We start from the raw sequence: 13931 nt of genomic DNA on the forward strand, positions 1-13931 counted from the left end.
CTTTTAACAGCACGTGGTTCGCGAGTCTCGGAAGAGAGTACCTTGTTTTATTATACCATGCCTATATACGTAGTATATACTCTGACAATTATCTGTCGAAACATGAAATATGTGGTGTAATTTATTTTTCACCATACCAGGTGAGCCAGGCTCTCTCAATTGTTCGAAAACTGATGAGAAAGTTGCATTTTATCCACAAAGTAATCAAATGAAAATTTTGAGTTGTTTCCTTATGTTGGCTGGTACAATTGACTTTTAAATGATGATATTGAATGATAAACATATAATAACATTCATTTTGAATTGATTTTGTTTGATATTTTACAATTAGCATTTTCCTTGTGTTGGTGTGGTGAAATAGCTATTTGTGCAACAAAAGAGGAAAGTTGGATTTTCTTGCGAGTGTTTATTTTGAGTCCCGAGAAAGCGAAAGATTCTAAGGTAGAATCTTGAGCGTAGCGAGGGACTTAAAACACGAGATGTAAAATAACTTTGCTCTCGTGTTGCACACATAATTTTTCACCTCAGTAGTGAGAACATATTAAAGGTTAAAATGTATTTCGAATTACACAGAAAAAAAAGTATTATAATATGTACGATACGATAAGATACGATACGAGACGAGACCGGACCGGACCGGATCGGACCGTACCGTACCGTACCGTACCGCACCGCACCGCACCGCACCGTACCGCACCGCACCGCACCGCACCGCACCGTACCGTACCGTACCGTACCGTACCGTACCGTACCGTAGTATGAAGTTCATGGCCTTCACTAAATTAAAAAGCTACATTGTACGAAAGTAGGCTTGTTCGAGCTGCTGAGGTGAAAAATTATTTGTTTCACTCGATGGCAAAATTTGTTTAACACTCGTGGTGCCTTCTAACCCTCGCAACGCTCAAGATTCCATTTTTCTGAATGAATCTTTCGCTTGTTCGGGTTTCAATATCAGCACCAGAGGTTAAACAACAATTCTGTAAAACAAATAACTATTTGTTTACCGAGTAACAGATAATATTACTGTTCCATTTTAATGGTTAATTATTGCACTTGAGGGTACTAATGCTAATTTCTTAATTGTCGAGTTATTAAAGAAAAAGTTACTGGAACATTATACCCAAAATTGTTTGGTGATGTTTTGGTGTTTTTAATTAAGAGTCGAATGGTCTCTAAAATTAGTATGTTTTTTATGGATATATATACTTAAATACCTAAAATGAATTAAGTACTATCCGGTAATAAAACCTGTAAGTTTGAGGAATGCAAATAGCATTGTTATGGTTTATTTTATTCTTGATGTCTGTGAGACACCAACCTCGGAGTAAGTGTTACTCTGAGATCCACGTCGTTAGTTAAAGGTTAAGGAACCTGAATATGTACCTATTGTAGGTACATTTATCACGAGCCAAATATGAAGCACTTCATTAGAAACATAGGTAGGATCCATTAGTTTAATACAAGTGATTAAATATCAAACATCAAACATTTATTCAGCAAATAGGCCACAGGGGCACTTTTACATGTCAATTTTTACAAACAATAAAATTAACCCAAAATTACAAAAAACAATTACATAAATATAAATGTCAACTTACATACACAAACAAAAACTAATAAAAAATATACAAGCAACAGAAGTACTAAAATTGTTTAGAGATGTAAAAGTCGCTAGGTGTCAGAGATAAAATGTATATAATAATAAAAAAAATCATCAAATTATCCAGAGATGTAAAGGGTCTCCAAGACTTGAATTGTTATATAATTAGATTTTTTTCATTATCAGATATATTTACGGCTGCGTCGGTCAAGAGGAGCTTGCGGCCTTCTACCGCGACGCCGCGGTCGCCCTCGTAACCCCCCTGCGCGACGGCATGAACCTGGTGGCCAAGGAGTTCGTGGCCTGCCAGATCAAGAAGCCCCCAGGAGTGCTGATCGTGTCGCCGTTCGCTGGCGCCGGGGAGATGATGCACGAGGCGCTGATCTGCAATCCTTACGAGCTGGATGACGCCGCCGAGGTCATTCACAGGTAAACATTGTTAATTTATTGATAAAACCAAAATATAACCGGTTTGGGTTTTTAAACTGTTTTCCTTTTGTCATCCTCCACTGCTAGATATGACCTTCACCTTTACTTTATTTAAAAAATATTGACGTTGAGTTTGATGTTTACGTTTTCAAAATAACTTCTGTCACCTCTAGCCGCCCAGACGTCAAAACTTGCCAAGACAAATGCAATTTTGATTTGTCAAAACAAAGATTCAATTTAGAACGAAACAGGAGACCTTTTTATAGGTCTCTGGGTGGCTAGAGGTTAACCTAGCGGTAGGTACCTAGATAAACAGATCAATATCACATCATTGGATTTAAGAAGGACAATGCATTATCGCTAGAGCAATTCCTACTTTATTTTCTACTATATAATATAATAATGTTATAAATGCGAAAATAACTCTGTCTGTATATTTGATACCTCTTCATGCTTTAACAGCTGAACCGATTTAGATGAAAGTTGGTATGGATGATGATTGATAATGATAAAAACTATTCTATGTCCTTTCCGAGGCCCGGGGAAGGATATAGGTTAGTTTTTATCAATCATCATCATCATCATCATAATCATTACATGAAGACGAAGTTGCGGCCAGAAGCTAGTTTAGGTATGAATATAATGTTTCTTTAATCTTTTACATAGTTAAATTACAATTTATGAATTCTAGCGTTCACTTCAAAACCAAGATAAATAATAAAGTTTGGACTACTATTTATTACTAACAGAGCGTTACTAATGGACGAGGATGAGCGTACAGTCCGCATGAACCACCTGCGGCATCGCGAACAGCTAAACGATGTCGACAACTGGATGAAGAACTTCCTGAAAGCCATGGACTCGCTCGAGGATGAAACTGATGACATCGGAGCTACCTCCATGCAACCGCTCTCCATTGACGACTTCGACGAATACCTCTCCAAGTAAGTACTTTCATAGTAGGTACAACTGACTGAACTTATTTACAGCGATGGATGGATGGATGGATGGCTCAGATGAGCCATCTCCAAGCACCCCGTTAACATTGACGCCTCCGATAAGTACTTATCTCTCATAGTATGTAAGTGATCATACAACAGCTAAAAAACGTCGATAGCTGAATTCGATTGGCACGGATTCTTATGACGTCGGAGCCACACGATACAACGTGCATGCATATCAAGACAATTTTAATGCGTGCCTCTGTAAGGTGTGGTAAAAGTTAAACGAAGCTGCAGCTGGAACCCCAAAGACAATCGAAGAAGCCGTATTTTTTTACTCCTCTCTTTTATTAATGAGCTTCCTCTTCCTACAGGAAAAAGTTCGACATTTGCTCTGATGCCATAAGCATGCTCTATGATGCTCTTCGATGTTTCATAATGACTCCTTGACGTCAGAAACGGTACAATGAGCTTTGATTTGATAAAAACACAGTTCTAGACAGTACTACTACTACTTTCGTACTAGTGTACTTACACCAAGAATTCATTTATTTATGACAATGTCTTTTTTTACAGATACATCGGCTACACTCAAAAACTTGCCCTTCTCCTGGATTACGATGGCACACTGGCGCCTATCGCGCCGCATCCAGACCTGGCGACCCTTCCGTTAGAAACAAAACACGTGCTGCAGAGACTGTCTAACATGTCCGACGTCTACATCGCCATCGTCTCCGGCAGAAACGTGGAAAACGTTAAAAATATGGTGAGTAGAAGAAACTGGCTTTCCTACGACGGTACATTGGCGCCCATCGCGGCATTTAATTAGACTGACATGACGGCAACACCTTTAGAAACAGGATCTATTTTTAACGTACCACATATTTGGAATGATGAATAAAAAATCAGATGACGGCCAATGTTTCAAAGGTCAATCGAAAGGTCAGTGGAGCTTTAAGCGCACTTTATCCTTATAAAAACTTTCTTTCGATACCTACCAAGAAACTGCTTGTACAGGTACTACCTAATTCTGCCACTCATTGACTACGCTGATGTGTGCACTACGAACATCTCTCAACACAATTTGAATAGACTTGATCGATTAATGAATAATAGTTTGCGGTTCATTTTCGGTCTGCGCAAATACGATCATATCTCTTTCTACCGACGCCAGTTAAATTGGCTCGCAATTCGTCAACGAAGTACAGTCTGGCAAAAAAGCGTAGAAATTAAAAAGTGGCAACACTGTAGTGTCGTCCCTTTCAAATCAATCTAAGAAAAACAGGACGACGCTACAATGTTGCCGCTTTTTAATTTCTACTCTTTTTTGCCAGGCTGTAACTCAGAGTTCTTTGTTTGTTGTTTTCTATCCTGTTTGAGCCATCTGTTCCAGGTTATCTTAAGTGTAAATTTAATATTGCGATTCCTCGCCCGGGCTGTGAACTTCGTTCCTCCCGATCTCATAAGCTTTCAGTTTTCTATCATCTTCCTTCGCTGTCCAGGCTATACTTCTCTGGAATGCGCTTCCTCTGACGATAAGACAAGCAAGCCCCAAGCAAGATAACCTTCAACGCTTACTTCCTGCTAGAACAAGTCTAATAGGAATTATTATATTAGTCACCCTACATCACTTGTATACATTTATATATATATGTATATATATATATATATATATATATATATATATATATATATATATATATATATATATTGTGCGGTAATAATAATAACAGTACGATCAATATTCTTAGTTCTTTAGGTGAGCATGCCTTATTGAAATTTTATTGTGCTGTATTTTTTCTTTTTCTTTGTGTATCTTCTTTAGTTAATTTCGAATTATGAGTTTACTATAGCTTTGGCGTGTAAATGTAAATGTAGGAATCGTAGCTACTGGTGAGAACCTGTAATTGGCTTTTTGTATCATATTTATAAAACCTATAGACATGTTAACAGCTGTTTGATCTCCGAATAATAATAAATAAATAAATATTGAAAATAAAATCAAACTATACGACACAATTATCTATCGTACTACTGAGGATAGAGGTCACAGTTTATCTTTCGAAGAACCTACACACTCGAACCTACTGAGCAAACAAAAGTGTCGGCCTACTTAATCACCAATCAATCGTAATTATTAGTTCGTGTAATAAATATGAATTATTTTATGACGTAAATGCCATGTCCGCGAAGAGTGGATACCACGATGCAACTTAATGCACTAGTCAATTTATAGATCTTGGGTGATCGTGTTTATAAATATTATATATTTCGCATAACACTAAGTTATCGCGGCTGATGCTGTCAAACCCATAAACAAATCAAATTATCAACCTAGTTGTTGCTAGTGCAAAAACTGTTCGATAACCTTGATGCATAGCTACCTACTACCTACCTAATATAAACACACAGTTTGTTTTAATAATTTAAGCATTTCAAACAGCCAATATTGTTATCCAAGTAGATACATACCCCCTTATTCATAAAACTACAGGCATGATTTAGTTAAATTATGTTTTATCCCTTTCTTACAAATACACAAGTCAAAATGACAGATAAAGACAAACGATTTATAGCTAATTCAGGCCAGTAACGCGTTTATGAATAACGCCATATAATAGTGCCTATCATATCATGCTTCAAAAAACTGGTGTTAATTTTTAACCGATTTCCAAATGTCAAAAGCAGGTTATCAATTCGTTTGTGTTTTTTATTGTTTGTTACTCTAAGTCCGTCATTTCTGGTCCGATTCTGAAAAATCTTTTTTTGATCGTAAGTCACAGACCACGTATTTTTCTAGACGTAGCTAAGAGTGATTATTTCATAAAACTGACGCTGCCAAAAATACAGGGGTTGCGGGGGACAAGGTGAGCGACTCCCGTGCCGTGATTGGTCCGTTCAAAGACACGTGGGCGTCAGACAAAAATATCTGCCGGTAGCTAGTGATGTGACGCGTTGAATAATGTCGTCAATCACGGTCAATAATGTAATAATATGCAAGCATATTTTGAATGCTATATTGATTCGTTTTTGCGAATGCGAATATTTTTTGTACAGGTTGACTTATTTATTTATTTTAAACTTTATTGCACGTCAAAAAAGGTACCTACAAATGGTACATTCTCTACCATACAGAGAGGGCCAAACAGAGAAATATTAAGGTGCTTCAAATTGGTAATACAAAATATTGAGTTGTGGCTACAAGACCCTCCCATTAAAAACATCCTGTATGATGCTATTAAAAGTCCGCAATTTAATGCTTTATCTCAATTTAAACTCATGAGCGTGGCGAATAAGGCACGAAGTGCAAGGAAACTTTGGTCTCATGTGGTTTATAGTTTATACCTATATTTATACATTTATACAACTTTTCACCTTTTCACCGCTAAGCAGTAAGAACATAATAAATAAGTTAAAGGAAAAAAAATACGCATTCACCCATGCACCCATTCACCCATACATCAATTCACCTAAACACCTATTCACCCATTTACCCATTCACTCAAACACTGTGCATTTTAATGCTTTGTCTCATTCGGTGGGCAAAATCGAATTTTTCTTAATGTTTCTAAGCATAAAAGCACCATTGTTCGAGCTGCTGAGATAATAGTTATTTGTTATACAAGGGTGCAAAGTTGTATTTTACCCGCGAGTGTGGAATTGAAACACGAGCAAGCGAAAGCTCGCTTCGCTCGTGGTTCAACTATAGAATCCTGAGCGTAGCAAGTGTTTCAACACACGAGAAGTAAAATACATTTGCACCCGTGTGTAACACAAAACTTTTCCTCTCACTATAGCGAGGAAAGTGCAACATCCACAGGCGTTAGATCATCTTCATCACTGGAATCACTTATTTTGTACGATATTATAACAGAAAACACTGGAAATTCTGATTTTTACGTGAGTCGGTGAGAATTGTTTTTAAGTAAAAAATTTGTTGACAATGTTGACATTTCTGTTCTGACCTGACGTATGAAATGTCAACGATGCGTTTTGAAATTGCATCGACTCAACTTGTGCGTTCAGAATTATATTTAACATCATTATAAAAAATCTAACGTTTCTTATGGAATTTTAAAGTTTATGACTTAAAATTATTAAATAAAGCTAAATTTGGTATTTTTTTATTAGATTCTCAAACCATTTATTTAGTGATAATTAATATCGAACGAACCATTATTATGAGCGTTTTACGTTTTGTTATCTGTCAAGCTACTTAAACACGCTTCATTCAAGGTCAAATTACTTTCCCCACTAGTGGATAAAATGCGTTTTTCCCCGCTTGTTTTAAAGGATAAAACACGGCTTTCCGAGCTAGTGAGGGGAAAAAAACATTTTGCAATAACTAACTTTTTTCTCACACCATGTATGATTTTAAATATTTTACTAAAATTTGTAATGTTTCACGTAATTAAAAAGTTAGGGAAGGTCTCTTAAGATCAGACCACGGAATACAATGACAATTGATGAATGAATGATGATTGATTGATAATGACAAATTTTCCACGGTATGGACATTGGAACGCTTTTTTATTGTTTGTTCTCTTTTAACAGAATCTGCCGAAGGAGTTTTTTTGTTATATTTTATTCATATACTATCTATAATATTTCACTTAGTGAAAATTAATATTGTCTTCGGTTACCGCGATAGTTACTCATGAAATAAAACTATGAAAACGGATTATATCGCGTATATTGAATTTATAATACATCCCGACGTTTCGAACTCTTTACAGCGTTCGTGGTCAACGGGTGACTGAGGAAAAATTACAAAATGCAAAAATACCCACATACTAAAATAATGAACAATCATAGACTACAGTTAGTGAAAATTATTTATATTGTAAAAATGATAATTTGTCATTATACATGTACCATGTTTTGACGTCATACTAAGCACTTAAAATGTCATCACACACTTTAAAATTGCGAGGTCCATATTTTCGCAGATAAGTTTCACAGAAAGGGACCAAAAGGTTTTTCAAAATCCTTGCATCATAAACATGTGATTATAGTCAAACAAATACCTAAAATAAAGATTTTTTAAATTTTTATCGTGGACCTGCCAATTTACACCAAATCAAATAATGACCCGCCTACTTAAATTTATATCCTTAAATATTTTTTTTATCTGAACGAAGCATTCGAAGGAAAGCAAACAGCTCTGGGAGACGCAATAACAAATAAAATTATCTCGGTGGGTGTGAATGTACGAACGCCTTGAGAATCCGCAAGGTCTCAATTACAGATCAAGCGAACTTTGACTCGCTTTATCATGTACTACTTACTTAGCAAAGATATTTGTTCTCTATATGTTCTCGCTTATATACTACTGCATAGAGTGGTAACCTGGTTAAGCGTATCTAAGTTACACGTTACGTAATATTTGCGTAGTCAATAGTCAATGAAAAGGGGCCGGTCACCGATAACATGTTTGTTTTCTAAAATTCGATGCCATTGCCTAATAGTCAATATGAAGGTAGGTAAATTAGTAACGCATGCAACTAATGAATTAGAACGATGATTAAGAATTCGATTAAGATGGTGATAACTATTTTGGCTATTAAGGATGTTTATTTTCCTGTTTTGATCATGTAAACACGAAATATGTATGCCTATTATTAAACAAACGTGTGTTTTATACGAGTTTTTGCGTAATAAATAAGGAAATATTATGGGACAATCTTACACAAATCGACCTAATCCTACAGTAAGCTCAATAAAACTCTAGACTAGGTATACATAAGCATACTAAAGCTAGCAGCCCAATGCATTAGGGTGAATATAGACACTTTTACAACGATACCCGCACACACATACACACACACGAGTAGATTATATTTTTAACTAAACATTCTAGACACAGCTACTGCCATCTACTGAGAAGTAGAATTACGTAATATATAAGTTATTTATAGTATTTAGGTATAGGACCTTTGACTTTTTATAAATAGTACCTCTTAGGTACCTAAACATTTCGATTTTGTTAAAACCGGGTCTATATTGACTTATTATCTAAAACTTATTCAACTTTATGTTAGTTATATTGTGTAGGTATGTTATCTTGAGAGTAGTTAAAATAAAAAATATTGAATGAAAAACCGGCCAAGTGTGTGTCGGACTCGAGCACGAAGGGTTCCGTACCATTACGCAAAAATCACGTTTGTTGTATGGGAGCCCCACTTAAATATTTATTTTACTCTGTTTTTAGTATTTGTTGTTATAGCGGCAACAGAAATACATCATCTGTGAAAATTTCAACTGTCTAGCCATCACGGTTTATGAGATACAGCCTGGTGACAGACGGACGGACGGACGGACAGCAGATTCTTAGTAATAGGGTCCCGTTTTTACCCTTTGGGTACGGAACCCTAAAAACTAACGGTAGTAACTATCGTAACTAACAAGTGTATAAACATTCACATAGATAACTAAATAGAAAATGGCGTTCCAGGTGGGCATCGAAGGCATCACGTACGCGGGTAACCACGGGTTGGAGATCCTGCACCCCGACGGCAGCAAGTTCGTTCACCCCATGCCCACGGAGATGCAAGGCAAGGTCGTCGACCTGCTCAAGTCGCTACAGGAACAGGTAATTTGGAACTAAATAACGCTTACTTCATGATCTGTCCATAATTTGAACAAAACCTTATCTCTGGTTAGATGGGAGAAAATAGAAATCTACCGCTCCAAATGTGCCATTTTCAACCAAGAGTACTTATTGTCGGTTGTCAATAAGGCGCTATTTCTTTATAGCTTCAATTTGAAATCAACCTTATCGCCAAGCGACAATGTGGTACCTTTTGGTTGAAAACGTAACAAATATTCTTCGTGCCTTTTAAGACGAGGCTAAAGTGTAAAGACCCGCAACATAATATTCCCCGTCCACAGGTGTGCAAAGACGGCGCATGGGTAGAGAACAAGGGTGCTCTGCTGACGTTCCACTTCCGCGAGACGCCGGTGAGCAAGCGCGCGGCGCTGGCGGAGCGCGCTCGGGCGCTCATCACGGCGGCCGGCTTCAACGCGCACGACGCGCACTGCGCCATCGAGGCCAAGCCGCCCGTGCCTTGGAACAAGGGTGAGTCACTGTTGCCGTTCATGTTGTCCAATATCTAGAAGTATCTAATAGGGTTCCGATCTGGGGTCTAGGGATCCCGGTACGGAACCAATAAAATTGTTTTGAACGATAACAATATATTAGTGCTGTCCGAATTTGCGTCGAAACTTGCGGTCTACCGTCAACAACGTACAGCGATATAACCGAAACCGAGTATGTTTGATATACAAAATAAATATTTACAAGGACCGGCCAGGTAGGTAATTATCTCCAATTTTGTTGTTGTTCATGGGTTGTATCAGTTATAATTAGGTATTTATATTATAAACTAAATTTGATTTTATTTCTGCACCTAATTAATACACAAAGACCTAGCTATAAACAAGCCTATGAAACAAGCTTTGTTAATAATTCACGCTACTCGCCACTAGATGTCGCTAGTAGTCTCCACGTATCAATGATTTGAAGCCTGGTAATAGTTATGCGTTTATAAATATCATATAAAACTTAGTATCGTCCGAAATTTACAATGCTAATAAATCAAGTTTATAAACATCCATTAATGCTGCACTACACTAACTCTCGGTAGTTTATATAGAATCAAAGTAGTTGCAATTTTCTACTCGATAAAAGATGTCGCTAGTCGTCTCGTACATGTCTTATGGTTATAAGATTTTGTATTTCATTTCAAACATTCGGTTTGAAATTCGTATACCAACTTATTTATAATAAACAATTCTTATTCTTATATCTGATATCAAATGCTTTACATACTTTGAAACCCAAATTAATATAAATATATGTACTTTGTTAATCTAGGTACTTATTTGTAGTAACCGCTAATCTTCTTAGTATTGTATTTTTTTATCAAACTTCGAGTCTGTTTTGTTGTCGGCATTTAGAAGTAAATTTCGTGTTACCGTTTGTGGTGGAACCCTAAATCATCATGTAGGATACCTTAATCTAAATGTTTTATAATAGTTGTGTTTGTAAACAGGCCGTGCGTCCATCTACATCCTGAGGACGGCGTTCGGGCTCGACTGGAGCGAACGCATCCGTATCATCTACGCGGGTGACGACAACACCGATGAAGACGCTATGCTGGTTAGTAAATTTTTTTGGTTATTTGATTTTGAACCGTAGCACAATAGTACCAAAGGAATAGGATAGAGCGGTATTGTCATAGTATATTTTGAAGCCACAGTAAATTCACTGCCATCTATCGACACACGATTAAAACTAAAAATAAAAATATCAAAAAAAATATTTATATATAGATAGATGTTTTTATTTTATTTGCAATATTTGCATTAATTATTTTTATATTATTTTGACCCGTTCTTTCACTGATATGCGTTAAAATTGTAAAATAACAAACGAAACCGCCAACGCCATCTATACGAGAGTAGGCCAAAGGCAGTGGCGCCATCTGATCGAGAATCAAATTTTCTTGATTTTTCGAGGCCCGTTTTTTCCTTAGACTGTATCCATCTATTACGGAGTTATATCTATCTTTGATAGTACTAAGTCGTCTCTTAAACGAATTTGCATTATTTTTTTGACTTAGCCACTAACTCGGCAGAAAAAGGCTTCTATTGTCAAAGATAATATACTTAAGAGTCCCCGGCAAGCTCGGCCGAATTGCACCTTCCCATACAAACGTAGTTCCGCTCTTATTTTAAAACTACGTGTTGGATTGTAAAGAAACTTTGCACATACATACCATGAGGTATATCTAGGTCTGAAATTAGTTTATATAGCTCCAGTTTATAAAACAAACGAAATAGAGCAACGGTTTCGGTTTGGTCCTATTCATACACCTAAGGCTTGCAAAATAACTTGTATTTACTATTTATTATGAAAGAGTATGATGTAAGTGTATGAGCTATTGATATGCTGTGCCGTTATAGGGTCCATGTGAGACATTGTATATCTTAATTTACATCTATACTGTACCATGGTTGCAATAAAGAATTATGAATTATAAATGCCTAACCACAATATGAATTCCAGGCCCTCAAAGGTATGGCAGCCACATTCCGCATCGCGTCCTCGCACATCACCAAGACCTCGGCGGAGCGGCGGCTGTCGTCGCCCGACTCGGTGCTGGCGATGCTGAAGTGGGTGGAGCGGCACTTCTCCCGGCGCAAGCCGCGCGCCAACTCGCTCACCTACAAGAACGCCAGGAAGGCCCGAGACTCCTTCCACATGCACATGACCTACCAGATCCCGCCCAAGACCTCGCCCAAGCCTTCCCCGCCGCACAGCCCGGACAAAAACTCCAGCGGCACGGATTCTAGCTAATTATTGACAGTTTAGTTATACATAGTTGACGTTCTCTGGCAAAACACTATTGTCCCTTTGAAAACTAACAGCTGACAGGCAGCTTTTGCTTTAGAAAGTTACTTTATACAATAGTCTGTAACCTTTTGACCACCAATAACTTTGTCGTGCAATATGTTTAGTTCCACTGTTACAACAAATACTTTTGCAAATATCAGTTTTTATTTTGACAAAAGTTTAGCGGTTAACATAATGTTGCAGTAAAATGTCACTGGTTTAAGATTGTTGCTGTTAAAATGGAACATTTTATGTTTAAAATTAATTTGTCGATTGGTGATCAAAAGGTTAAATTTGTATTTTTAAATACTGGCCCGTTTCTGCACTAAGCATTTTAACTTTGTTGTGTAGATGTAGAGATTGATTTATTTAATGATTCAAATATGTAAAAAATGTTTACCAGTATTTAAGTATAATTATTGTTGTTCAGTTAAGTTCAGTCAATTTTTTTTAAATAATATAATGACTATTTACGTGTCACAAACTTTTTAATATAAAATATATTATAATATGAAAAAAAAAATATAACTAATCCATATCTATACCGTGCTTAATTGCGTCTTACTACAAGTTCGTCGTAATTTTCGCATAATATTTCTATATGTGATAGGATAGTGATAAATAGGTTTAGGAAAAACATTGTAGTAAAAAAAAATTGCTGCAATAAAATGGTTTAACCTATTTACCCACTGCACAATTGTAGCCTTAAATTTATGGCTAAATTTATTTTGTCTATAAAGTTGATATATGGTAGAGTAGGTATTTATTGAGCCTGGTATTCATGTAATGTGTAAATGTCCTAAAATAAGAAATTCACATATAATGACAAAGATATACAATATAATTGATTTTATCAACAAATATTTACGCACTTGAAGGGTTCCTAATAGAGCATGCAATACAAGCAACAATGTGTACATAGTGTTATATGTACCTACTATGTGTCATCCTATTGTATGTTGTGACGAAAGTAGTCTAGTTAGCAGATAGCACCTACCTGAACCAGGCTTCGGCAAACCTCATTCAAAGAACTGAAAATCTCGAATTCCATTTACCTATGTATTTTTAGAACCATTTTAATGTTTTACAGGATTTAAATAAAAACTAAATTTTGACGGAAAATAGCCTTTTAATTAATAGGTGTACAAAAACCGCCGTTCGGCAGCAGAGTAAGTAAATTCGGAAATACATCGACTACAGTAGGATTGGAATGTAGGTTTTCAATAAATAGTTTACATTTCATCAAAAACAATATACAACCGACTTAGTCATTGTCATCGTGCCAATATCCATATTACATTTACTTAGGTATTTAAAACTAAATTGCACAAAATGCTAAAGTGGCTTTAAGGCATTCCACAGAACGTATAATAAGACAAGTGAAGTCATCATGTAACTGAGGACGATTACTTGACTAGCAGCACGGCCCGCTCCGCTCCCGGGGCTTACATGAAGGTTAATGTTAATGCGGACTATAGGGATACAATTTATTATAGTCTGTTATAATGTTATATCTGTCGGCATTATATCACAATACATTCAGTAATTACCTTGTGCAAAAGAA

At 36.5% G+C, this 13931-nt stretch overlaps 1 protein-coding gene across 1 annotated transcript in view; it reads left to right on the forward strand.

Annotated features, from left to right (window-relative positions):
- The window catches only part of LOC134743551 (uncharacterized), a 28539-nt gene extending 15060 nt beyond the window's left edge, over positions 1–13479 (forward strand). Inside the window, exons 6-12 of the mRNA XM_063677056.1 lie at positions 1787–2029; positions 2779–2973; positions 3547–3736; positions 9425–9562; positions 9862–10048; positions 11025–11131; positions 12041–13479. Coding sequence (XP_063533126.1) covers positions 1787–2029; positions 2779–2973; positions 3547–3736; positions 9425–9562; positions 9862–10048; positions 11025–11131; positions 12041–12331 — 1351 coding nt within the window. The 3' untranslated portion in view covers positions 12332–13479. The remainder of the gene's footprint in view (positions 1–1786; positions 2030–2778; positions 2974–3546; positions 3737–9424; positions 9563–9861; positions 10049–11024; positions 11132–12040) is intronic.
- Positions 13480–13931: the final 452 nt, after the last annotated feature.

Source organism: Cydia strobilella, chromosome 1 (assembly GCF_947568885.1).
Source record: "Cydia strobilella chromosome 1, ilCydStro3.1, whole genome shotgun sequence".
In the NCBI taxonomy this organism is placed as follows: Eukaryota; Metazoa; Arthropoda; class Insecta; order Lepidoptera; family Tortricidae; genus Cydia; species Cydia strobilella.